At 41.0% G+C, this 24643-nt stretch overlaps 1 protein-coding gene across 1 annotated transcript in view; it reads left to right on the forward strand.

Annotated features, from left to right (window-relative positions):
* LOC138842793 (uncharacterized) overlaps positions 1-24643 on the forward strand; it is a 35747-nt gene that overhangs the window by 935 nt on the left and 10169 nt on the right. The window contains exons 2-5 of the mRNA XM_070046232.1: positions 6024-6155; positions 9703-15694; positions 17127-17256; positions 23867-24018. Coding sequence (XP_069902333.1) covers positions 6024-6155; positions 9703-10323 — 753 coding nt within the window. The 3' untranslated portion in view covers positions 10324-15694; positions 17127-17256; positions 23867-24018. The remainder of the gene's footprint in view (positions 1-6023; positions 6156-9702; positions 15695-17126; positions 17257-23866; positions 24019-24643) is intronic.

Raw genomic sequence — 24643 nt, forward strand, 5'->3', positions numbered from 1 at the left:
AAACTGTTGCCTTTATATGTCACATTTCTGGGTTGTCCTTGTTTAAGATAGAAGAGCAAATCCCATCCCTGCTGCTTCATTTTTGCTCAAAAGAGAAGTCTGAGAGTAATTTATTAAATTACAGATTCAATTCTGTTAATGGGTATCCAGCTATTCATTTTACTTACTTTTATCTTCAGTGGGCTTTAGTAGCGTGTATCTTCCAATGAATTTACCTGTTTCATCTAGACTGTCAAGTTTATCAACATTGGCCTTTGCTAGATATTTGTTTTGCCGAATAAATGACGTATGCCAGGTTTTGATGATGTTGCGGTGGGGGCTTCCATTTGAGTTTCTGGAAACTAGATTCTAAGCCCTGGTTGCACTGTAAGCTGTGGGTCCCAGCAAAGGGTGATGTGGGATGAGTGTTCCCCCTCTATCCCATCCCCATGGCAGGAAGTACCCACTGGAAAGAGAAGCTCTTCTGGGTGGTTACTAAGCACTGATCTGACTTAGAAGAAGAGGAATCCCATGACCTTTGAGGCAAATGAGTCAGTGCTGGGTCAAGAAGGAAGAGGGGTGAGAATTCCAGGATCATGGTCACTACGGTCCATCAGGACCCTGCCTTGCTAGGTGACTCCCAGGTTTAGATGTTCCCATTCAGGGGCTAAGGACCCCTGGCACTGGATCCCCCAACCCTCGTGGGTCCAGTGTTTTAGAAGCCTGGAGTCAGGATTGCTTCAGTATTGCTAAGCACCACCCAGTGCTTTGGATAAGAGCTTTCCTTTGTTTTTTTTCTTTGTGGGGGGGGCAGAGCTGCTAGGCATGTGGGATCTAGTTCCCTGACCAGGGATTGAACCCACACCCCCTGCGGTGGAAGTGTAGATTCTTAACTACTGGACTGCTGGGAAAGTCCAAGAGCTTTCCTAATTCCTTTGAACACTTCTTAACCCTGGTAACACCTAAGCACTGCCCTATGCAGGAAGGAACTTAAAAGTCTCCCAACATCATGTATTGAAGAACCTATCATTTCCTCACTGTGTGTTCTTGGTCTTGTCAAAGATTAGTTGACTGTATATGCACAGGTTAATTTCCTGGCTCTCAATCCTGTTCTATTGGTCTATGTATTTTTTTATGCCAGTACCATATCACTTTGATTACTGTAGCTTTGGAATATATTTTGAAATCAGGACATATGACATTCTTTAATGAGACTATACTTAGGTTTACTTAGCCATTTCACCAGTAATGGAATTGAGATTGGCCAGAGTTTCTTTTTTATTATTATTTTGGTGATTGTATATTATGTTGTTATGACCAATTTGTACCTGCCACATATAGCACTTGTTCTTGTCTAGATTATTCAATCAGGATTTGAAATATGTTCAACTTGAATTTTACTAGAGATTGATTTCCAAAAGAATTGTATCAATTTTTACTCCCATAACATGAGATATTTTGGGTTCTTCTTGTCATCACCAGAGTTTAATAGTTTTTAAAAAATATTATTTTAATGTAATTAAAATAACATAATATTAATAATATTATGTTATATTAAAAAATATCTGAAGTTAGTGATTGTGATTTTAATTTTTATTTCTCTGATTTCCAATGAGTTTGAGCATCTTTTTATGTATATCTGCCTTTATTTCCTGTGAACTTATTGCTTTGTCCTTCTGTGCTTGGGGTAGTGGGCTTATATTGGTCTTATAGATTTTCAGGTCTCTTGGTATATTCTGGTCACTTATCCTTTGCTAGTTTTATAGATTACAGTGTTTTTCCCAGCATTTCTCTTCCATTAAGATGACTTTTGATAACAGAAATGCTTAATGTTTATAGTTAATTGATCATTTTTCTTATTCAATTTGTGTGTTTTGTTTCTTAATTAGGAAATCACTGTGTAAAAAAGGGTCAAAAAGGTTTTCTTTTAATATTCACTCCTTTTAAAATGATGAATTTGTCTTTCCCATTGAACTCAATCCACATGAAATTGATTTTCGTGGATGGCATTAGGTAAATACCACAGCAGATTTATTGAGAAGTCTATTTTACACCCACATGCAATGTGTGCCTGTTCAGGCATAAATCAGACATTCATACATCAGGAGAGTTTGAGGCGTTCTCTTTGGTTCCTGTGGTCATTTTCTCCATCTTTGTGCCAATGGGCCATGGCTTAATTGTTACAGCGTCCTGAGATCATAACATCTGCTACTGACATCTCAGAATATGTACTTGATATTTTGACCCAGGAAAGGACACTGCTCTAATATTGCTGATATCCATGTCTAGTGTAAAATTTATATGTATACAGTAATCACTTAGAATCCTCTCATTTTAGGACTGTATTCCCAGAAATTTAAATAATCCAATAATGCATATATGATTACAAAGTCTTTTCTGACTAATCTTCTAGAAAGTAAATTGAACTCACTAATGTTTTACCTACTTACATCTAGAGTATTTTTTGGCTATTGTTCGTTTCCTGTATTTTCTAAACTAAAGAAAGGAAGTTTTCTTCTTTTTATAGTAAGCAAATGACTCAAAAAATATAACTGTGTATATCTTCCATGAAAATAATCTATTTTCCAAAATGTTTCACTAATTTTCTGAATCCCCAACATTCTCTTTAAAATCTTAAGCTCTCTCATTAAACTTCTTTCATTAAGAAGTACATAAACAACCCTTTTGGACATTTAGTGTATAATATTGTGTAGGGAAGACTAGCTCCTTTGGCTGATTGGAGTTGCTCTGGGACTAGCAGGAGGGATGTGGGAGGCCTGGGCTCTGCTTGTGAGGAGTATGTGTGTGCCTGCTGGCTCCCTTGGCAGGGCAGAAATGGCAGATTGAAAACTGCCCCAGCACGTGCCCAGCCTGAGCCTAGCGAACACTCCAGCCCCATGAAGCATACTTCACATCGCAGCTCTGCACTGGACCAAGGACTGCCAGGGCCCGGGGAAGAGCTGGCTGTAGAATGCAGAGGCTTCTTGGACTGGGGAGGCATCTGAGCGGGGTGGGAGAGGCATTGCTGTAGTTTACCCAGCAGCACATCAGGAGAAGTCCTGATCTCTGACAGAGGCCAGACTGCCGTAGCCCACTGCTCCGATACCTGCGGAAAGCTCACGTGAGCCCGACGGCTCCACAGCAGGGCAGGGGGTGGCAGAGGCTGGGGAGAGTGATCGACTGTCAGGGACAAGAAGACTCAGACCAGAGGGTGTCTCTGAGCAGAGCCAGGTCAGCCTGGTGCTTGCACAGGTGGCGCATCAGTCTAATGAATTAGAATCTCAAAGAACTGAGTGACAAAAATTTGGTTTTCCTATGGCTCTTTTCTTTCCTGGCTTTACTCCGGGACCAAAGAAAGGCCCCAGTCTCTGAACTGCACAGCAGGAGCTCACAGAAAAACTCCAAGAGACCCTCTCTTTCCCATCAGAGGATCAGCAAAGAGGCCCCTGAAAACAGAAAAGTGTGGAGGTGGGAAGTCTCATTTTTTTCTTGTTTTCTCTCCCACTCCTGACCCAAGACCAGGCTCAGTCATGAAGCTGTGCTGTGTAGCAACAGCAAAATGGCAGAGTGGTGCCAGTGGCATGGGCACCAGTGGCCCTGGGAGAGCCCTTCCTTCAGGCCAGAGTAATTGGGAGAAGGGGTGTCTGTTACTTGAAGAGTGCGGGTGGAACCGCCTTTAATTTCTCTGTTGTCTTTGCCTCTTTGTGCCAGAGACGTCATGGCTGCACAGGAGTGTAGAAGTGGGGTTAGCTCTGGAACAAATCCTGACTTTCAAAGCGTGCTTTTAAACTCTGTTAGTGGGGAGAGAGAAGTCTTTAATCTGGGCTTGATTTCCCCACCAGAGGGGCAATCCCCTTCCACGTCCTCTCCCCTATATCCCATGTAGTTCAAGGATTTCCCATTGTGAATGAGGAAACAACAACTATTCCCAGCCCTGTGTGAGATGCAGGATTGTTCTACTGGTTCTCTTTGGGGTCCTCTTTTCTTGACCTGGAAGATTTCCTCACAAACATTAATGGACCGGCATTCAGCTGCAGACTCCACCTTTGGGGCCCTCTAGAGATGTCTGTCTCTGTCTGTCTCTGTCTCTCTGTGCAGCTTTACCCTCAAGCAGGCTTCAGTCCTGGGAACTCCAACCACCTTGACCTCCCTGAACTCACATCTACACTCAGGGTCCCCCCACCCTGTGTTGTGACCTAGAAATCTTCAGGCAGTAAGGTGGGTCTATCACTGGGTTTCCCTCATTTGTTTCCTCTTTCTCAGGGTTCACTGTCCTGTGCTGCCTATATAACATGTTGAAATCATCTCATCATACCACATATATTCAGAATTTTAAGTACAAAATAACATTCCTCCAAATTATTCCAATAAAATGTTATTCCAAAAATAACATTCCTACAAATCTGATTGTATGTCTTTTCTGAATAATTTTCAAGAAAGTAAATTAAATTCATTAGTTTTATACCTAACTACATATGGGATTTTTTTAATATTGTCTGCTTCCTGTATTTCCCCAGACCAAAAAAAAAAGTGTAGTTTAAGTAGTCAACAATTCAAGAAATATGACTATGTGTGTTGTCCAAGAAAATAATCTGTTATTCAAATTTATTTTTGGAATCCTCAACATTCTCTTTAAGAACTTAATCTTTGGGCTTCCCTGGTGGCACAGTGGTTGGGAATCTGCCTGCCAATGCAGGGGACACGGGTTCGAGCCCTGGTCTAGGAGGATCCCACATGCCCCGGAGCAACCAAGCCCGTGGGCCACAGCTACTGAGCCTGCGCTCTAGAGCCCATGAGCCACAATTACTGAGCCCGCGTGCCACAACTCCTGAAGCCTGTGCGCCAAGAGCCCGTGCTCCGCAACAAGAGAAGCCACCGCAATGAGAAGCCTGTGTACCACAAGGAAGAGTAGCCCCCGCTCGTCGCAACTAGAGAAAGCCCCCCGCCCAGCAACAAGACCCAACGTAGCCAAAAATAAATAAAACAAATTTAAAAACAAACTTAATCTTCACCTTTATGCTTTTATCATTAAAGTATAGTTAATCAACGGTAATAAATCAATTTGTGTCTAGTGATACTTCAGTTCTGAGAAGTAAGAAATTTCCGAAGTCTTTGTTTCTTTGTAAATCAGCCTAATTCAGTGTTTCTCAAACGTCAGAAGTCATCAGAATTACCTGGAATGACTGATAAACTACAGATTTCAGGTCCCACTCACATGACTTTTGATTCAGGAGGTCTTGGGTGTAAGCCAAGAATTTGAATGTCTACCAAGGTTCAGGTGATGATGATACTGTTTGAATTGGAACCAAACTCTGAGAACCACTGGCCGAAGTAAGTTTTTTATTCCATACTCTCTTCAACATTTCCTATTCTTCTGATTCATTTTATGTCGTTTTCAGTGGCTTATAACATTTCTTTTAATGACTATTCTCACTTATGAATCAGAAATATTTGGTATCATAAGTGTTTCAAAACTACGTTCCTTTCAGAAATGTAATTTGGAAGGAAACTGTATATTATGTAAACTGTAGGAAAGATTATTGAGTAGCACACCGTAATCAAAACTGCCAATAAGACAATCATCTCATCTCATTTATTAATTTATTCACTCATCAAATATTTTAGTGCCCAGACACTGGGCATTATCTGTCTTTATCTGCAGATAAAGACATTATCTGCTGGGAATATGGCACTGAACACTTCCTTTATCTCTTGCAATTTAAACTATTATGTAAGAAAAGACCAGAGTTTATATAAAGAAAGACCTATTCTGGTCCGGAGGGTCAGTGCAGATTTGCCTGTAAAATACATTTTTTTTCTCTCTGAGGGTGAATTAGTGAGTAGGATATACCAGAACAAGAGTAGGGAGATGGTTTCCAACTGATATGGGGATTGTATGTAACCAACTCTGTCCACGATGTGCAACCCTGTGTTTCTTGCCAGACTGCCATCCAGCCCTGCTCATCAATTAAACGCCACCTCTATCCCTCCCACGCTTACCTTAAACGTGCTCATTCACTGCGTAAAGCCCCATCTCGTTATAGGCAGGACATTCAAGTTGTAAAACCAACGAAGAGAGTCCTGCAAGTGAGGTGCTCAGAATCCGGAGAAGGAAGCAGACAGCAGCAGTGGTGACAAAGCACTTCAGTCTGCAGCAACGCCTGGGCCGGGGTCGGGTAGGAAGGCCTCATAAGAAAGGTGAGGCTTGAGCCTGGGTGAAGAAGGGTCACTTCACTGAGAACAGGAAGGAAATGTGAGACAAAACTCAGCCTGGTCCCCAAGGCATGAACTGTATGAAGCAGGACCTTTAATTGCTCTTCAATCAATCAATCAATCAATCGCAGCTTCAAAAATATGTATAGGTAAAATCTCTGAAGAATTGAGGACTGGGGCTTTCCTGGTGGTGCAGTGGTTGAGAATCCTCCTGCCAATGCAGGGGACACGGGTTTGAGCCCTGGTCCGGGAAGATCCCACGTGATGTGGAGCAACTAAGCCCGTGCACCACAACTACTAAGCCTGCATTCTAGAGCCCGCGAGCCACAACTACTGAGCCTGCGCTCTACAGCCCGCGAGCCACAACTACTGAAGACGGCGCGCCTAGAGCCCGTTCTCCACAACAAGAGAAGCCACCGCAATGAGAAGCCCGCGCACCACAATGAAGAGTAGCCCCTGCTCCCTGCAACTAGAGAAAGCCCACGCCCAGCAACGAAGACCCAACGCAGCCATAAATAAATAAATTTATATTAAAAAAAAAAGAATTGAGGACTGAATGAAATGTCTGAGAGTCTGTCCTTGGTAATAAAGCTGAGAGTTAGGGGTTCCCTGGTGGCGCAGTGGTTGGGAGTCCGCCTGCCGATGCAGGGGGCGCGGGTTCGTGCCCCGGTCCAGGAGGATCCCACGTGCTGCGGAGCAGCTGGGCCCGTGAGCCGTGGCCGCTGGGCCTGCGCGTTCGGAGCCTCTGCTCCACAACGGGAGAGGCCACAACAGTGAGAGGCACGTGTATCGCAAAAAAAAAAAAAAAAAAAAAAAAGAAAGAAAGAAAGAAAAAACAACTGAGAGTTTAAAAAAGACCATTAAGTTGGAATCATACACACCACACATATATTTTTGTAACTACATCCAGCTCACAAAACAGGTGAGCAACCACAGCATATATTCTAGATAATCGGCCATGAGAGATGACTTTACTTTTAAAAAGATGGAACCAACAAAATTTATCTCGTGGTATCTTCATATTAAATAGCAATAAAAGGAGGTTAAAGTAGAAAAAGCTTAAACGACAATAAAGTATTATTGATTTACTTCGACTGGGAAGGTCTTCTCAGATAGGGAGTTGCTGGGTATAGTCAGGTTCCTGATTTATCCCTCATTATATGTGGCCAGTGTTTAACAAAGGGCCGACAGGAAAACTGAAGGATCAAGCTGGGCACCTCCATATGAAGGAAATTTTAACAGTATTAAAACACCTCACCTTTCCACTGTGATTATCAAGGAACACACAAACCCAACCCAGTATATAGGTTTCTCTATATACTGCCAACACTGGGGAAGTGGTCAAGAGACAGTCATGATTATCTTCCCCCTCACATAAAAGAAGAAATATGTCCTCAGATTCAGTGTACCATTCTTTCTTACCTAGGAACCCTTACAGCAGCCTAGAGTCCCAAGAGTCACCCACATCCGGCTCCCAGTAATGGTTGCCAGAGGTCAAGTAATCCCCACCACAACAGTGATGTTTTTTGGTTTTTTTTTTTTACTTTTGAGTAAATTTCAAACTTTTAGAAGATTATTTTTGAAAAGCCAGGTAAAGATGGAACACATTTCCAACTACTTTCTCTTTAAAACAATAATAAATAGACATGAGTTTGCATTAGTAATAACCAAATGAGCATCAAAGTTAGTAGGGTAGACACTTACGAACGTTCAGAATGTTTGGTAGGTTTCTCTAAGGTGACGATCTATGAAGGTGTGGTGGGAGGAAATGTGCTGCTTTCAGACCCTCAGCGAAGCTTTCACGTTGCCGTTCAGTAGTAGCTGGCCCACTTCTGACTCAGGCCAAGTTCTGTGCTGGTCGGTTTTCACTCTGTTCTCCACAACGGGCACGGAAACAGGAAAGTTTAACAGTTCATTTCTTTGGCACAATCCACACGCTGTCACAGTGGAGGTTTTGTCTCTTCAAGTCTTGCGTGGTGACCCACACACACACACATTCGAGTCATTACTATTCTAATCAACCAACCAAAGACACCACTTCCCCACTCTCTAATTGCCACTAAAGGCCTTTGACATAATTTCTGACCCACCTTGCTAGGTTCTAATATTCTCAGCATGTGTGATTTCACTAGGAACTTCAAAAAATGAAAGGCATTGAAACATTTCACTGAAATTTGCTTTTCCATTACGCTGTGACTGGGAACATGCATTTTCTTTTATTTATTTATTTAATTTATTATTTATGTTTGGCTGCATTGGGTCTTTGTTGCTGGGCGCGGGCTTTCTCTAGTTGTGGCGAGCGGGGGCTACTCTTTGTTGTGGTGCACGGGCTTCTCACTGTGGTGGCTTCACGTTGCAGAGCACAGGCTCTAGGTGCGCAGGCTTCAGTAGTTGTGGCACGTGGGCTCAGTAGTTGTGGCTCGCGGGCTCTAGAGCGCAGGCTCAGTAGTTGTGGTGCATGGGCTTAGTTGCTCCGTGGCATGTGGGATCTTCCCGGACCAGGGATCGAACCCGTGTCCCCTTCACTGGCAGGCGGATTCCCAACCACTGCACCACCAGGGAAGCCCTGGAACGTGCATTTTCAGACGCAGAAGACTGATTGACAACTGTAAAACAAACAGACGCAGAAGGCACATGAGAGGCAGTGCAACACAACCAAAGCAGGATATTCCTTGTTTTTGATAAAGCAACCCTTTAGAATAGGAACTTTCTGGAGACACTGTGAAATGAATTTTCCTTGTAAAATTATCATCCATGTTCCACACGTTTGATGAATATGTGCAATCTATCTACAATCCCCAGATGTGACGGCTCCATCAGAAAAAAATAAAAAATAAATAACGGTACCAGGTGCCATTCCTGGGCCTTGTCCCAAGGCAGCCAGTGGAAGAGTCTATTTTATTCTCTTCTCCCCTCATTAAACAATTACACCGGCAGAGGAGAGCATTTGGATTTGAACAAATGTCATCCAATACCTAACATGCGAAGCAACTCTTTCAAGCGTTAGATCCTAAGTGTCTGATGGTCCCAAGGATCAGGAGGGCTTATTTTTCTGAAGACGGTTGGCAGCACGATCCCCTGTCGTCACCATCCCAACGCTTACGAGAATGCGTCATTATCCAGTCAGCAACTGGGGGGGTCCTCTCAGCTGGGTTCTTCATCACCGCCTGGCGGAAGCTGTTATCCACATAGGACACCATCTGCCCCCGCGGCCCGGGCCAGGGTGTCTCTGCGCCCGCGGGCGCCGCCTCCGCCCTGCGCGCTCCGCCCGCCCGCCTCGGCCCAATCAGCCAAACCTCAGCGGCAGAGGGTAGGCGGGGCGAGGGTCGCGCGGCGCCCGGCGGCCGGGAGCTCCTGCTTCCTTCGCCAACTTCGCTCCGCGCGGCCGGGTAGGCTCCCTCCGGACCCTGGCTCTACACGCCTCCCCGGCTGCGCTCGGAGACTGCGGCTGCGGCTCCTCCCGGCCCCAGCGGGCCGGAGTTATTTTTAGAGAGTTCGGTGAGAAGGTAGGCTGGCGGGGGTGGGGAGCACCAGCCTCCCGCTCCTCCGCGCGCAGGACCGCCCCCTCTCCGGGGCTCGCGCCGCCGCCTGGGGCCCCCGGGAAGCACTCGGGCACCGCGGCTGCCGTCTGAGGACCGGCTCAGGTCTGGGCGCCGCGACGTCGGGTCGCCTCGGCCGCCGTTCCCGCCGCGCCGAGGCTACGTCTACTGCGTTCGGCCAAGCACTCCAACTGCTGCTGCCTCCTCTCGGGCCGCGCCGCCGCCTACCACAAGCGGCGCGCGCAGAGGCCAGAGCGCCGCCCCGCTGCGCCCCCGGCCCGCTGTTTCTTGGCAACTTTGTTCCTGGGCTGCAGGCGCGGGAGGGAAGTGGCCGCGGGCAGCCGGGTCGGGACTCCTGGCGGCGGGCGTCGCGCACAGACCCCCGGAGAGTGTTTGGGAAGCGGCGACTCTCCTCCTCTTCCCCGCCTCTTTCTCCTCCTGCGCCTCTGTGCATCCCCGCCGCTCCTCGGGGAGTACATCAGTGATGTTTTATGATGTTTCACGTACATTAAAATATTTAGGTCCTTATAGCACGCGGAACCATACCGAATATTTTGTAATAACCTATAAGGGAAAAGAATATGAAAAATAATATATATATTAAATATATATATATGGCTGAATCACTTTGCTGTACACCTGAAACTAACACTGACATTGTAAATTACCTATACTTCGAGTAAAAAAAAATAATAATTCTTTCACAATACAGTGGACCATATCAAAAAACATTTAGATCCGGGCTTCCCTGGTGGCGCAGTGGTTGAGAGTCCGCCTGCCGATGCAGGGGACACGGATTCGCGCCCCGGTCCTGGAAGATCCCACATGCCGCGGAGTGGCTGGGCCCGTGAGCCATGGCCGCTGAGCCTGTGTGTCCAGAGCCTGTGCTCCACAACGGGAGAGGCCACAGCAGTGAGAGGCCCGCATACCGCAAAAAAAACAAAAACAAAAACAAAACAAAACAAAAAACATTTAGATCCTTCAGAATTCAAAGATACATCTTGATGGTCATGTCTACACGTCAAACTTCTCACATTGTCAAACAGCTAGATATTGTGATTGCTTATTTCTTTACTGAAGGAAATCTTCTCTGTGGGAGAAAAGAATATTCCAGTCAAAATCAGTTTTTAAATTCCTATAAAGGTTTCCTAACCAAGAGTCATCCACCTCTCCAACAGTTTTCCTTCTGCATATAAGAAAATCAGTTTTGTTGTGGTGTTAGTTTCTTCCAAATAGCTTTCACATCTGGAGTTTCATTCAGTTCATAGCTCCAGGCAGTGTGTCCTAATTGGTCTGAAAAATCAATCAGTAATAGTACCAGCCAGTGATTGACTTAACAAAGGGTAGTTAATTAAGCTTTTCTACTTTCATTATTTCATTTAAGTGTCACAACCATTCTATCAGGATTTCTTGTTCAAAATTACCCTGCTGGTAAATGTGGGAGCCAGAAATCACACTTTTGACCAAATTAAAATCCACAAGTCATAGGTTTCCAAGATGAGACAAAATGCAAGCAGCATGTTCTCTAAGTAACTATGATAATTGAGTCAACAAGCATTTTCTGGTAAATTTACAGTTCAAGGAACAATCTATCAGCTTGGGGATGTAATGGCTAATAAAACAGCATCCTTATAAGAGATAATAAAAAATTTTAAAAAAAGGAATTCATAGATAATAGACCTAGAATCATCAAATTATTCCAAAAATATATAGCAAGACAAGATGGCAAAATAATTCATAAAAATGGTTGAAAGAATGTAGTAATTTTTAAAATTTGACAAATGAGAGCATTCCATAGAAACTACCTCAGTTTGCTGATAAATTAAGATTATTATATTATTGTTTGTTTTGGGAAAGTAGCATGGACTCCTCTTATGTAAACTGTGTATTTACCTAAGGAATATATATATGTAGTCTTATCAATGCCTGCTGGGGAAGTAATAATGTGAAGTCAGCTCAAGATCAAGGCTTCCAAGTTTGGTAATGGAAGCTTTCAGAAGTCACTGTAGTCAGTGAGCTCCAAACACCATCACTCTGTTCTGAAGAAGAATGAATTTGGCTCCTTGAATCTCCTTATATTGAGTCCTTGAAGACCACACCCACTTCTTTCAAGTGAGTGCATTTCAGAGGTCTTTGGATGGGTGTTACTATGGGTAATTAGATCTCTTAAAATCAGAGGGAAAGATCTATTTAACACCCTGGCTAATCTTCATAAACACATCTCCACAAACATCATCTCATCAAGAGACACAGATTTTACAACAAACCCACCCATGAATGCCACCTGTATATCTAAATTTCTGGACATCAAGGACTTTTACAACTTACAAAAAAGCTAGAACACATTATTTCATCAGTTAGTGACTTTAGAAAACCTGTTGGAAAAGTCAGAAATGTTTTACCTGAGGTTTGTTTATATTCTGTATCGGAGGATGTGCTTTATTGATTGTTATTTTTGTATTTCAGTGTAAGACTTTAATGTAACAGCATTTTTGGCCACCAGAATGGAGATTTCTCCTGTCCCTCACACTCCATATCAAGCCCCCCAAGGCTTCCCAGTGAGAGCAGAACCGGAGATTCTCTGCCTGGCGCTCCTTATGCCAGCTAAGGGGGAACAGTAGAGAAAGGATAAGATGGCCAGTTCAGCGACCCTCTGGGCCAAGGGAAGGGAAGAGGCGTTGTACTCATGTATGGAGTTTATATCGACTTATGTCTCAGTCCATTTAGTTCTCTGTTTATGCGGGGAGTTATTTGCCACCTTGAGCAAACCTCCATCCTATTTATCACTGGTTCTAAATATTCTTCGTGCAGTCACGGAAAACCAAACTGTGGATTCTGAAGAATCAGCTCAGAGCTTGGCACAGCGTTCTTAGAGCACTGCCTTGGCTATGCAGAAACCCTTGGGTCCAGCAACAGTCTGAGCTGGATGAGAGATGGAGGGAGGGAGCCCCATTTTCCAGGATGTCCCACTTTGTGTATATGCATGATTCCCCTAAGAGGTCACCATTCCTCTGCTTCCTTTGAGGTCTGGGAGTTTCCCTGGGTTTAGCTATTAAGGGATAGGGCAGGAGGTGCCTTTTGGTTCTGGGGCCATAGGACAGGGCCTCAGCAGGAGGAGACCCAGCTGAGCAGGGTCATGGGGCGGAGTGTGGGCAAAATGGATTGTTACCTTTTGGAAGCAGCAAGTCCCCCAGTTCTCCTGACCCTCCAACATCACTGCATGGAGTCAGTAAAATGGGCAAGGTGTGGACTATGGGAATTCGGAAGGAAGGGAAGTGAGAGCCTAGTAGTTGTGGGGATGGGGGCAGAGCACTTTTTCTGTCAAGGTCGCTGAACAGAACATTCTTCCATCTTTTTTTTTTTTTAATATGTTTATTTATTTATTTATTTGGCTATGCCGGGTCTTAGTTGCAGCATGTGAGATCTAGTTCCCTGACCAGGGATCGAACCTGGGGCCCCTGCATTGGGAGCGTGGAGTCTTGGCCACTGGACACCAAGGAAGTCCTCCCTTCTTAAATTCAGAGAAAAAAAGCAGTGATGGGTGGAAGAGTTGCCTGTGTCTGGGCAGTGGAGCATTTCTCTGGTCTTCTCCAGATATACCCAATCCAATCCTACAGGTAGAGGAGTCTGCACATTTTTTTACCTCCTAGAATTTCTCCTATCAGGAACTCCCAAATTCCCACCTGAACCGGGGGCTGCTGAGCTTTTCCTCCCTGGATTGCTTTTCCCCAGGTGAACCATGTCAGCACCATGACAAGGCCCAACAACTATAAATATCAACCAGCCTTCCATGTCTCTATGAAGTTAAATGTTTGCCAAAGTGTGAGGATAAGAATATTTATTAGCAGTTTGCTAGCCGTAGTTAGACGTTTTAAATATTTGACATGTGGTATGTGGACCTCTATTTGTACTCTTGCTCTGACCCCATAAATATTTTTATTTTTTTAAAAGTATTTTGCATTTTAAAAAATCTTGGTAAAGTATGACAGTCAGAGTAACCAGCTGGGGGCGCCCTGTACCAGTCATCAAGTGAAGCTTTCCTTTGACACCCACCTCTTCCCATTCTAGTGCCTGCTTCCCGTTCAGCTTCTTTGAAAATTGCTTTTGTCCTCTGTAACTACTGATGAAATAAAATTTATATTTTAAGGCAGGACAAGAGAAATTAAACATAAAATTCCCTTTCAGTGTCTGTTTAGGCCTCCTCTCTCCACGGTGTGCATCTGCATTACACATTAACCAGAGCTTCTGATGCTTCTTACTCACCTCTTCATAATTTTAAGTGTGATCATTTAAGATTAGAGTGTAGTGAATTCATAATTGTCAAGAAGTGAAGATCTAAAATTTTGCATATGGTGGTAATAGGATGTGTTCCTAGTACATCTGAACTTATCACTTGATGTGGTTCAGTGCAGGCCACCCCAAAATGTGCCACTTTGACATATTGGTTATACTTAAGAGACAACCAAGAAGGACACTCTGAACCTTCGTTGTCCCCCTGAAAGCAGGAAATAAATCTCCCATACAAAAGGTATCCTTCTGTTAACAGAATGTAAAAAGATATTCTAATCACCAAAGATAGGAAACTGAAAGCTAAGAAGGCTGCATAAACAAACTGTGTTATTTTACTAATTTAATACCCTAAGAGAAAACTTCTTTGTTTTGTCAATTTTTCACAAATGTATTGTTTCTTTGTCTAAAAGGTATAAAAGCTGCCTACTTGGGTCACTTCTCTGAGTCTCATTTTTCTATGAGCTCCCATACATACGAATTAAATTTGTTTTTCTCCAGTTGATCTGCCATATGTCCATTTAATTATTACAGCAGCCAAAGAATCTAGAAGAGAAGAAAGAAAAATTTTTCCTCCCCACACACCCATTAACAAGATACGTGATGAATTAACTATGACTTGAGTCTGCTATGCTATGAAGTAATTCCCGGGGCACATAAAGCCTGATCATCACTGAGGTAGAGCAAAGGGAAGAAAAAAACAAATGGTAAGTGCTGATGCCTGATCATTCAAATCTTCCACCTTGAGGTGAGTAGGGGATGTGTGAAGAATTTTAAACCACTGATTCTCAAACTTGCCGGAGCGTTGGAATCACGTGAGGATTTTTGGAAAACGGCGATGCCTGTGTCCCATCAGAGAAGTTCTGATGTAATGTTCCGGGGCATAGCCTAAAATTGGGGAGTTTTAGAAACTCCCCAGGTGATTCTAACGTGCAGTCAAGTTTGAGAACCATTGTCCAGATTTAAACCTAAAATGTTCCTCCGTTTCTATATGTACATTCACCATTCCACAGTTTTTGAAATTAGATTACTCAGAAGTTGATATATTGATAGATAATATGTTATTGATTAAACAGAGTTCCATATATACCTATATATGGCATGGTCTGGCACAATATTTCTTTGATTATACATCTAATTTCCCCTGGCACACATATGCATTATTCTTTTTGAGTTGAAAATGTGGCCCCGTCCTGCCTGTGTTGCCAGATTGGCATTGACAGTAGCGTGTCTATTAAAGCTGTCTAACTTTCATGTACTGGGATCCTGACTCATTAAAATCAATAATTTTCATGACTCTCAGAGAGAGGGCTAGGTAGCATTGGTGCTTAAATCTTTGTCCTACCACCTGAGAAGCAGATTTTTCTGTCTGAGAGTAGGATACTGGTCACTGTAAACTTTGCTAAATATCCAATTTAACCTTAATTTTTAAAGTGTACTTATGTTGAAATGTGCTGAATAAGAATGAGAATTCTATCAGAATATAAGGCCACTGCTTCTAGGTTTCATCCCATTCCTGCTATGTCCCCTTACTGAATTAAGTAATTTAGTTGACCTCCTTTGTCTATTGAAGGCCAAGTATGTGCCCAGGATACAATATGTTTCTCTGCATTTCTCTCATCAAATTGGTGGATGCTTAGATGCTTGGATACTACTAGACTGAAAATACTAAGAAGGTAAGGACAGTATTTTTTTAATTACTATATTCCCACTATCTTACACATGCTTAAAACGTAGAATACTATAAAAATGTGGTGAATGAATGGATAAATAAATGAAAGAGCGAATATAAACAGTATTTTTCTGGCATTAACAAAGTTTTCCAAAATACAGGTAACATAATAAATAATATGTTATTATTTATTACATATTATATGTAAATAATAAATCATAAATAAATATGATTTATTTAGGAAAATAATAAATTTTCATAATTTTATGAAATTTAATAAATTTATAAAATCATAAAATTATAAAATGAAATTTATAATTTTATTCATAATATTATGAAAATTTATAAATTTTCATAATATTATGAAAATAATAAATCATAATGTCAACAAAATATAAGAAATAAACTGATTTCCAGATTCATAGGCCGAGGAAATTCTATTTATTTTGAGATTTGAAATGACTATACTGTAATGTTATTCTATACGTTGGATTTTGAGATTTCCTCAGGATGGCAAATATATATTAGTGGAAGATAAATATTCCTAGTGATGGGAAACAGAAAACAAGACTTAGAATGAGACAGTCAGGATTTATTTGTATTGATTTATTTTTATTTTTAAAATTTTTATAGGAGTATAGTTGATTTACAATGTTGTGTTAGTTTCAGGTGTACAGCAAAGTGAATCAGTTATGCATATACATATATCCACTCTTTTTTAGATTCTTTTCCCATATAGGCCATTACAGAGTATTGAGTAGAGCTCCCCGTGCTGCACAGTAGGCCCTTATTAGTTATCTATGTTATATATAGTAGTATGTATATGTCAATCCCAATCTCCCAATTTATCCCTCCCACACACTTACCCCCTGGTAACCATAAGTTTGTTTTCTACATCTGTAACTCTATTTCTGTTTTGTAGATAAGTTCATTTGTTCCCTTTTTTTAGATTCCACATATATGCGGTATCATATGATATTTGTCTTTCATGAGACAGGATTTAAATAGGCATATATATAAAATCACTTAGCATTAGGTGATATAAACATCATGCACTGACAAAAGCAAAACCGATTTGCATTTGAAAGAGTAACACACATGATTGAGAATTCACATTTCTAGAAATAGAATGATACATATACTCTGTAAGAAAGAAGAAAAAGAAACTGAATAAAGAAGGAAACAAAGAAAAGAAAGAAACCAAGAAAGAAAAACAAAGAAAATACCTTGGTGTATGGTCATGGGATAAATGATGACTGAAATGTGAAAAAATTGCATAAACTGTAATGTGCTAAATTCCATGAAACTGGGAGTTCACTTCTTTCAGATACTCAGGGCAAGGGAAAATCTCTCAAATGAGTTAGGGGACAGGCTGATTTGCTCTAACAAAGACTGTGACTCAGAGGCTGTTTTTCTTTTTTCTTTCTTTGTTTTAGCGGGGGCTGCCCTGAGTGGCATGCGGGATCTTAGTACCCTGACCAAGGATGGAACACTGAAGTGGAAGAGGACCGCCAGGGAAGTCCCCAGAGGCTGTTTTTCTTTCACGTGTCCGTTCATATATAACAGGTAATCAAGAGGAAGATTGATATCTTCAATAACTGGCTTTTTTCTAAGTGCACAAAAAAGAGCTTATTGATGCCATCTCTTAGCCATCCTGAGAAAATATCCTGAGCAAGGGGGTCTAAGTGTAAGAAAATAATGTACTGTGTTCCAAAGCAGTTGTGTTTCCACCCTATTGGGTCAAGATTAGGCACATGACACACCAAGCTTCAAAACTTATCTGGAAGTGCTGGATGTACATTAAAAGCTCTTGTTTGTTTGGTTTGGTTTGGTTTAGAAGACAAAAATTCAACGACAGGAACAGCAGAAGAAATATACATGAGGTTATGTTCCATGAAAATAAACTGATCTTCAACAAGAATGATGTCATAGTGTTCTGGGTTAGAACCAGGAATGAGTTCTCCAGAAGAGTAAACTCTGCTTTTCACCATCGTCAAGATGTCGAGTGTTTACCTTTTCAGCATCTGGCTCCTAAGGGTCATGGACAAGGAATATCTACTTATCTTTGAATCTCTGAAATAGAAGACTGAGTCAGAATTGATTCTCCAAATTTGGAAATACTTATCAGAAATGTGCCCTTATTCTGTCCATCTATATTTCCTAGCTTTCATAGAACACGTTCTCTCTACTCTTGTCCCCTGTTTCATGTAGCCCTTCATTAACTAACAAATTTCTTTATCAGCTTCTTTTGACAAACTGCATCTCTCCAGGTGATCTCAGATTGTATAATTTTACTTTATTTGCTTTCAACTCATCACTTCTTTCCATTTCCACCTAAAATTCCTGAGTGCTTTCTGTTGACACTCAAATTTCAGTGAGCAACAGTCATTACACCTTGAATTTCATAAGCTTACTTTTGCCCCTTTTCAAAGAAAGTTTTCTAGCTAATATTCTTCTTATTTAGTTTGCATTTAGTTGTACATACTGGCAGAATTAGCTACTATGGGCCTTTGGACTTGTCTTTGATTAGAAGGTGAGGAAAATGTGTACTGGATACATTTTCTTAGTTATAATATCAAGAATTACTTATTCTAAAGCCATTTCTACATCTTTCAGTTTTGATGACCTTTATTAGAATTAATGTCATCTGGGTCATATTTACAATTGAATAATGAAATCAAGGTGAGACCACTGGGAACATTGCCAGTTAAACCCATCATGTGAGTCTTCTCATCCCCAGAAGAGGTTATTGATTTATTTAGCTGGTCACTTTTTTTTTCTTTTTTTGTGTCAGAGATTTTTCAAAACAAGATTCTTCAAAAAAAAAAAATTCTTCAGAGAAGATTATCGATGGAAATAAAAAGACTGATACAGAAAATTCAGCATATGTGTAGTTTAAAAAGGGAGATAAACATGTAAAACAGAGAATGTATAAAGTGAGAAGAGAACATGGCCCATGATAAATTCCTGGGAAAGCTATAATTTTAAAGAAACATTAAGGAAAATGAGAGGAATAATGGCAAAATAAAGGAAATAAATGTTACTTTGAAAGCATAAACTGAGTGCTTATCATGTGAGCTCGATTTTACCAGCACCATATAGTTGACCTTTATCACTGCAGCTAAAGATACTAAGAATTAGCGGAGATGACTGCCCAGGTTCTCCTCCTGTTGGCTTTCCTTTGATTCCTTGCTAGTGACTAAGGATTCAAGATTATGTTAAATATAGTTCCTGTTATTAGATAATGAAAAATGCAGAAAATATGATTTTCGTCCCCAGCTCAACTCCTGATGTGTGATTTTGGTCAAATTTCCTCATATCTCTTTGATATTTTATTATATTTTTTAAACATTTTATCTCTTAATTTTCTATCTTTTTTATAAGATTTAATTTCTGTTCACCTAAAACATTTGTCTTTTAGAGCATGAAAACTCAAACTTCGGGGGACTCTGAATTGTATAAGCATGCCACTGTTTTAAAGGGAAGGGCTTAAGTTTATTGTTTTCTTACTAGAGAAAATCATAAGGAAATAGAGACTTGTTGCTATGTGGAAAGGAGATTAGTAGCAATTGTTTCCTTCAATCCCATTTTAGAAAAAGCATCACTCACTCTGTGTTACTTTATCTGCAGCCACGAGGAATTCTTCCTATGTGAGTTTCTCCCCTCACCGATGGTTCATTTCCAAGATACCTGGGAAACATCCACAACTAACCTGCATTAACATAATCCTTTTAAGTAGAAAGATCACATTTACTGAAAGGAAGCAGCCTGTAAAAATCAAAAAAGAATGATGAAGAAAAATTTGTCTGATTTGTAGAGCCTTGTACTTGGAAGATCAGCACAGTTTCTAGAGAGTTAGAGTCCAGGGAAGCTTCTCATATGGAGTGAAGGAACCATTGCCTCAGTAAATGTTCAGACTAATCTGACATCATTTCTCAACAATTCTGTAGTAACATTGTTCTTCATCAACCAGGTAAAAACATACCATAGAGTCTATTATTCCCCTCAACATCCTATCCTTGAGCGCAAATCTGTAATTCTGTATATATCAAAAAGTGTGTCTTTTTTTAGGCAATGTGTGGCCGGACTGTAGAACTATTTTTTTTTTTTTTTGTATTTCTCTTCCATATTATTATTTATTTGTTTATATGTTTAAATTCTTATAAGCAAGTTTTCCACTATCCTCTGTGTTACTGCCTTACATGCTCTAGATTTTATGCACAACTTTAGGAATCAGTTAGCATATCTATATAAACTACTTTATGGATCTTATTGTCAATGAAAATTCAATTAACAGTCAAGGTAAGGGAAAAAAAGAGCATTTTACTCAAGCCAAACTGAGGAGTATAACCCAGGAGACAGACCCTCAGGGGCTCTGAGAACTATTCCACCTGTTAGAAATGGAAGGAACAGTCACATAACTTTTCAGGACAAAGGGATCATACATCAAAATGACATATTGATATTTTATATAAAGTTCACCAAAGATACACAGTCCAGGTAACTCATACAAAGTTAGCAGCAAGTCGTTATGATCCCTTACAGAGTTGAGAAAGAATGTTCTTCTTCAAGAAGTTACATTGCCAACATTAGAAGAAAGGGAAGCAAAGGATCTTTATGCTCGAGTGGGCACCCCCATGTTTGAGGAGGTCTAGTTAGTGTGGAATGCAGATGCACACTGCACATGAGGGAGGGAGAGAGGAGGCCCAAACAAACACAGGAAGAGAATTTTATGTTTAAATTTTCTTGTCATACCTAAAAATACAAATATTATTTCATCATTATCAACGTCTCATCTACTTTTTTCCATCAACTAGTGCAGTGGATTCAAATGGGGGTGATTTTTTCTTTCCGAGGGCAATTGTTGATATGTGGAAAAATTTTTGGTTGTCACAATTGGAAGTTACCATTGATATTTCATGGGTAGAGACCAAGGATTCTGCTAAACATCCTACAAGGCAGACCTACAAGAAAGAAAAAACCAGTCCCAACTGTCAATTGTTCTGATGTTGAAGAAGCCCTGAACTAGAAAATCTTGATATAGATGAATAGTAAGACTTTTAATTAGCCAATAACAGGAGAGAACAGGCAGGAATAAATGGAAAGCTAAGAATGAAAATAAAATGTTGTCGGTCTAAGATTTATATGGGATTCCCTGCAATCACTCTAGATGATTAAATTCATATCTACTAGCAAACAGTATTTTTACTTGGAATTTTGTCACTGTGATTTGAGACTTTCTGCCTTTCAATCTGTAAACATATTTTCAATACTGTGAACAGTACATCTGAATACATTCCTTGATTATTTTGTTGCTTATTTATTAACACTTGTTTTAGGTACTGAGGAGTAGCCATGAACAAGACAGACATCATGCCTACTCTTATGAAGGCTATAGTCAGGGAGCAAGGAACTGAATAAATGCTCCAGGAATTGTAGTTAAAATTTGGGTCAGTGAATGAAAGGGGAAAAAAGGGAGTATATTAAAGGAATATAAAATGAAGTATAAACTTAGGCTAGTGTAAAGGAGTGGCATTTGAAGACAGACTTGAAGGGTAAATAGGGTGGGGTAGGTGGAGATCCTGAGGTGGGAACAAGGTCAGGTACAGGACCTAGAGGAAGACTAGAAGGACCGGAACAGATCACCACATTCCCCTATTCTTCCTCACTATGGATCAGTTTTAGAAGATTCCACACTACAGAACCACACACCATCAGGGAATCTTAGATCTCGGGAAAGGAACAGGATTTTCCTGAGCATGGCTAATTTTCAGGTAGCTTGGCATCTTGCATCAGAATTTGGATGTAGTGATGCTCGCTGCCTGCTGATTCCAATGTACTGCATCTTCCTTCTTTGTCCAGAGTCAGGAAACCTGTATCCAATGGAAAAGACTTTTTGCACTTGTAGATTTTAGAAACAAAGACTCTTTCTCAAAATGAAGGCTTTATAGAGCCTTGAGCATAATAATGTATCACCCAAATAATTTTAATTAACTTTATCACCCAGCCATTGGATACAAGTTCCATAAAGGCAGGTATGCTGCAGGATTTTCTTCATAGCTCTGTCACTGCTAATTAGGTCTGTACCTGACACTCAGTAAAGACAGGGATTAATCATCATTATGATCATAATATCCTTTTTTAAAAAATAGTTAATTTACTTATTTCGTTGTGACAGTTCTTAATTGTGGCTCGCTGGGTCCTTAGTTGTGGCATGCGCACTCTTATTTGGGGCATGCATGTGGGGCCTAGTTCCCTGACCAGGGATCAAAGCTGGGCCCCCTTCATTGGGAGCATGGAGTCTTAACCACTGTGCCACCAGGGAAGTCCTGATTGTAATATCCTTTTAATCTCTTGGCTGTACCATCCTCCAGCTCTCTACGTGCTCGCACAGACATCACTCACCCAGCATTCCTCAGCAGCCTCTTCACTGGAACGGTGCCTGTGAGCCCTGTGCTCCTGACTTTGAGAGCAGACCAAACAGAGCAAGCTCTTGTTGGCTTCACAGAAGATCTTCTTTGTCTACTTATGGGTCCCACACATATGTCCCTCAGAGTTCAGGAATTGCCCGAGATTTGCTTTTCTGGCAATGGACACCAGATTCTTCAGAAGAAAATTGGTTTTGAGGTTTGTCTGCTGTGATCGTTGCCTGCACACTGGGCAACTGGCAGGGTCTTCAGCTTGCTCCCAGAGAAGACAGAGACAGGACCTATAGAAGCTGTGTCCACAGCCTATGGTGACTGGGTCTAGAAGGTAATTCAGGCACACGAGGCAGGTGAGCTCTTTCTGGAAGGCTTCTGGGATGTCTGAGTCCATTTTTCTGAGGGAAGGAAATCAGGAGTTTATTCCTCTATCCCAAAGACAAAAAAGGCCCAAGGAATATCAGACACAGATTGTCACTGAATAATACACTGCTTTAGGAAGGATTTTTCATTTGACAAATGGAAAACTGAGACACAAAGAGAACTCTCAAGAGCTACAGAAAATTTTCCCAGCTGCCAAACCAACACAACTTCTTGCCTTCCTTTCCCTACCTAAAGGAGAACCTCAGGTTTGTTGAGATCTTATTTTCCTCTAGATAACATGAGCCACAGGAGTTTGATCTAATTTATAGCTCTGTGTGGTGGGTCCTGATTGCCCTAAACAATCAATCGTGATGCTCAATGCCAGTCATTGATTTAGCGCCGCATACTTGACTAAGCTTGTATTTTTATTATTTCGTATAATTGTCAGGCATTTTTCTTTGCATGTCCTTTTTTATCTCATTCTGAATCTAGATCCACAAACATTGTTTTTCTTTGCAAAACACTTTCTGAATAATTCAGAGATAATGAAGAGGACCGTAAACATTGTCAGATTGGATCCTATTCTAACCAGAAGCAACTTACATGGATATAGTAATCGGTTGAGTTTGCCTTCCTGTCTTATCTGTAGCACACTCATCAATCAAACCAAAAATGAAAGAGAATGGGTATATCTTCCCAGTCTTTAAAACTGTTATCAAGCACCCCTTTCACTTTGTGGTAAGATGCAGTTTGCATGTAATGGTAATAATCAGCGCCAAAAAACAAATCATGCTTTTTAAAACTGATTTTGCTAAATTATTGGGTCCTAGTGTCTGTACTAGTTAAGTAAAGAGGTTCCTCAACTTTCTTATATTTCTGCATGTACGCAAGTGTCACTTTTCTCTTGCCCAATCATTTCTTAGTTTCTTTAAAATTTCAGTCAGAATAACCCACATTTCTGAAAAGACAAAGTTTACTTCACTTTAAAACAATATTTTCTCCCAGATTATTGCATGCATTACCTAGTTCTGTTGTGTAGAATATTATGTCTCCTGTGTATACAGGCACACTCCACTTTTAAAGTAGACTGTAGTAGGTACTGCACCTGAAGTCAAATAGTCCCAAACATTATTTTTAGGCTCTACATCAAACACAAACAGATAAGATATCAGACAACCACTTTCTGAGTCTTTGTAATGCATAGGAATAACTAAGAGATGAACAAAATCAGATAACTAAAACTAATCACCATATTAATTCCAACATGTGTGCCAAGACAAGATGGCAATACAGAAATGCAGTCATTTCACTAAGTTGGCACACAAGATTATTTCAATGAAGCAGCCTCAATTTTCTGTTAACATTAGGAAATTGTGTTTTTTTCCCCTCAGGAGAGTCCCATGAACTGCTCTATGGTGAATTGTGTACTCACTGAAAGTGCTGTAGAAACAATCCTCGCTGGAGAAGTAATAAGGCAATGTCCGCTCGGGGATCAAGGCTTCCGAGGGTGGTGGTGGTAGCTCTCAGAAGTCTCCAGAGCCAGGTGAGCTCCAAACACTGGCTCTCAGTTCTGGAGAAGAATGAGTTTGGCTCCTTTAGTGTCCTTACATTGAGCTCCGAACCACACCCGCTTTTTCCAAGTGATTGCATTTCACCAGTCTTTTAATAGGGTTAATATGGATGATGAGATTTCCTGAAACCTAGGACAAGACTGCTTTAACACCTTGGATAATCTTCATAAACCCATCTCTGCAAACATCTTCTCACCAAGAACCACTGATTATACCACAAAGCCACCCTCAAATGGGCCTTCATATGTGTTTCTAGATATCATGGATTTTTATTTTTAACTTACCAAAGAAGTTGGAAAGATGATTTCATCACTTAGAGTTTAGCAAATGTCTTGGAAAACTTGGAGATCTGATCAAGCTCCCTAGTGTTTCCCAGCAACAACAGGACAGGAGATTCTCTGCCTGGTGCTCCACAACCCAGCTCAGGGGGGAGAGTAGAGAAAGGCCCCAGCACAGAGACCCCTTTGGGGCAATGTCATTTATAGTTTGCTTTGGAACAAAACAGAAACAACAATAACCACAATGGGAAAACTAGGACAAAGAAACATTTTGAAGAAATAACACATACCCTTCCCTTCCTTTCCTGATATATTTCTC

This window comes from Globicephala melas, chromosome 8 (genome assembly GCF_963455315.2).
Source record: "Globicephala melas chromosome 8, mGloMel1.2, whole genome shotgun sequence".
NCBI lineage: Eukaryota > Metazoa > Chordata > Mammalia > Artiodactyla > Delphinidae > Globicephala > Globicephala melas.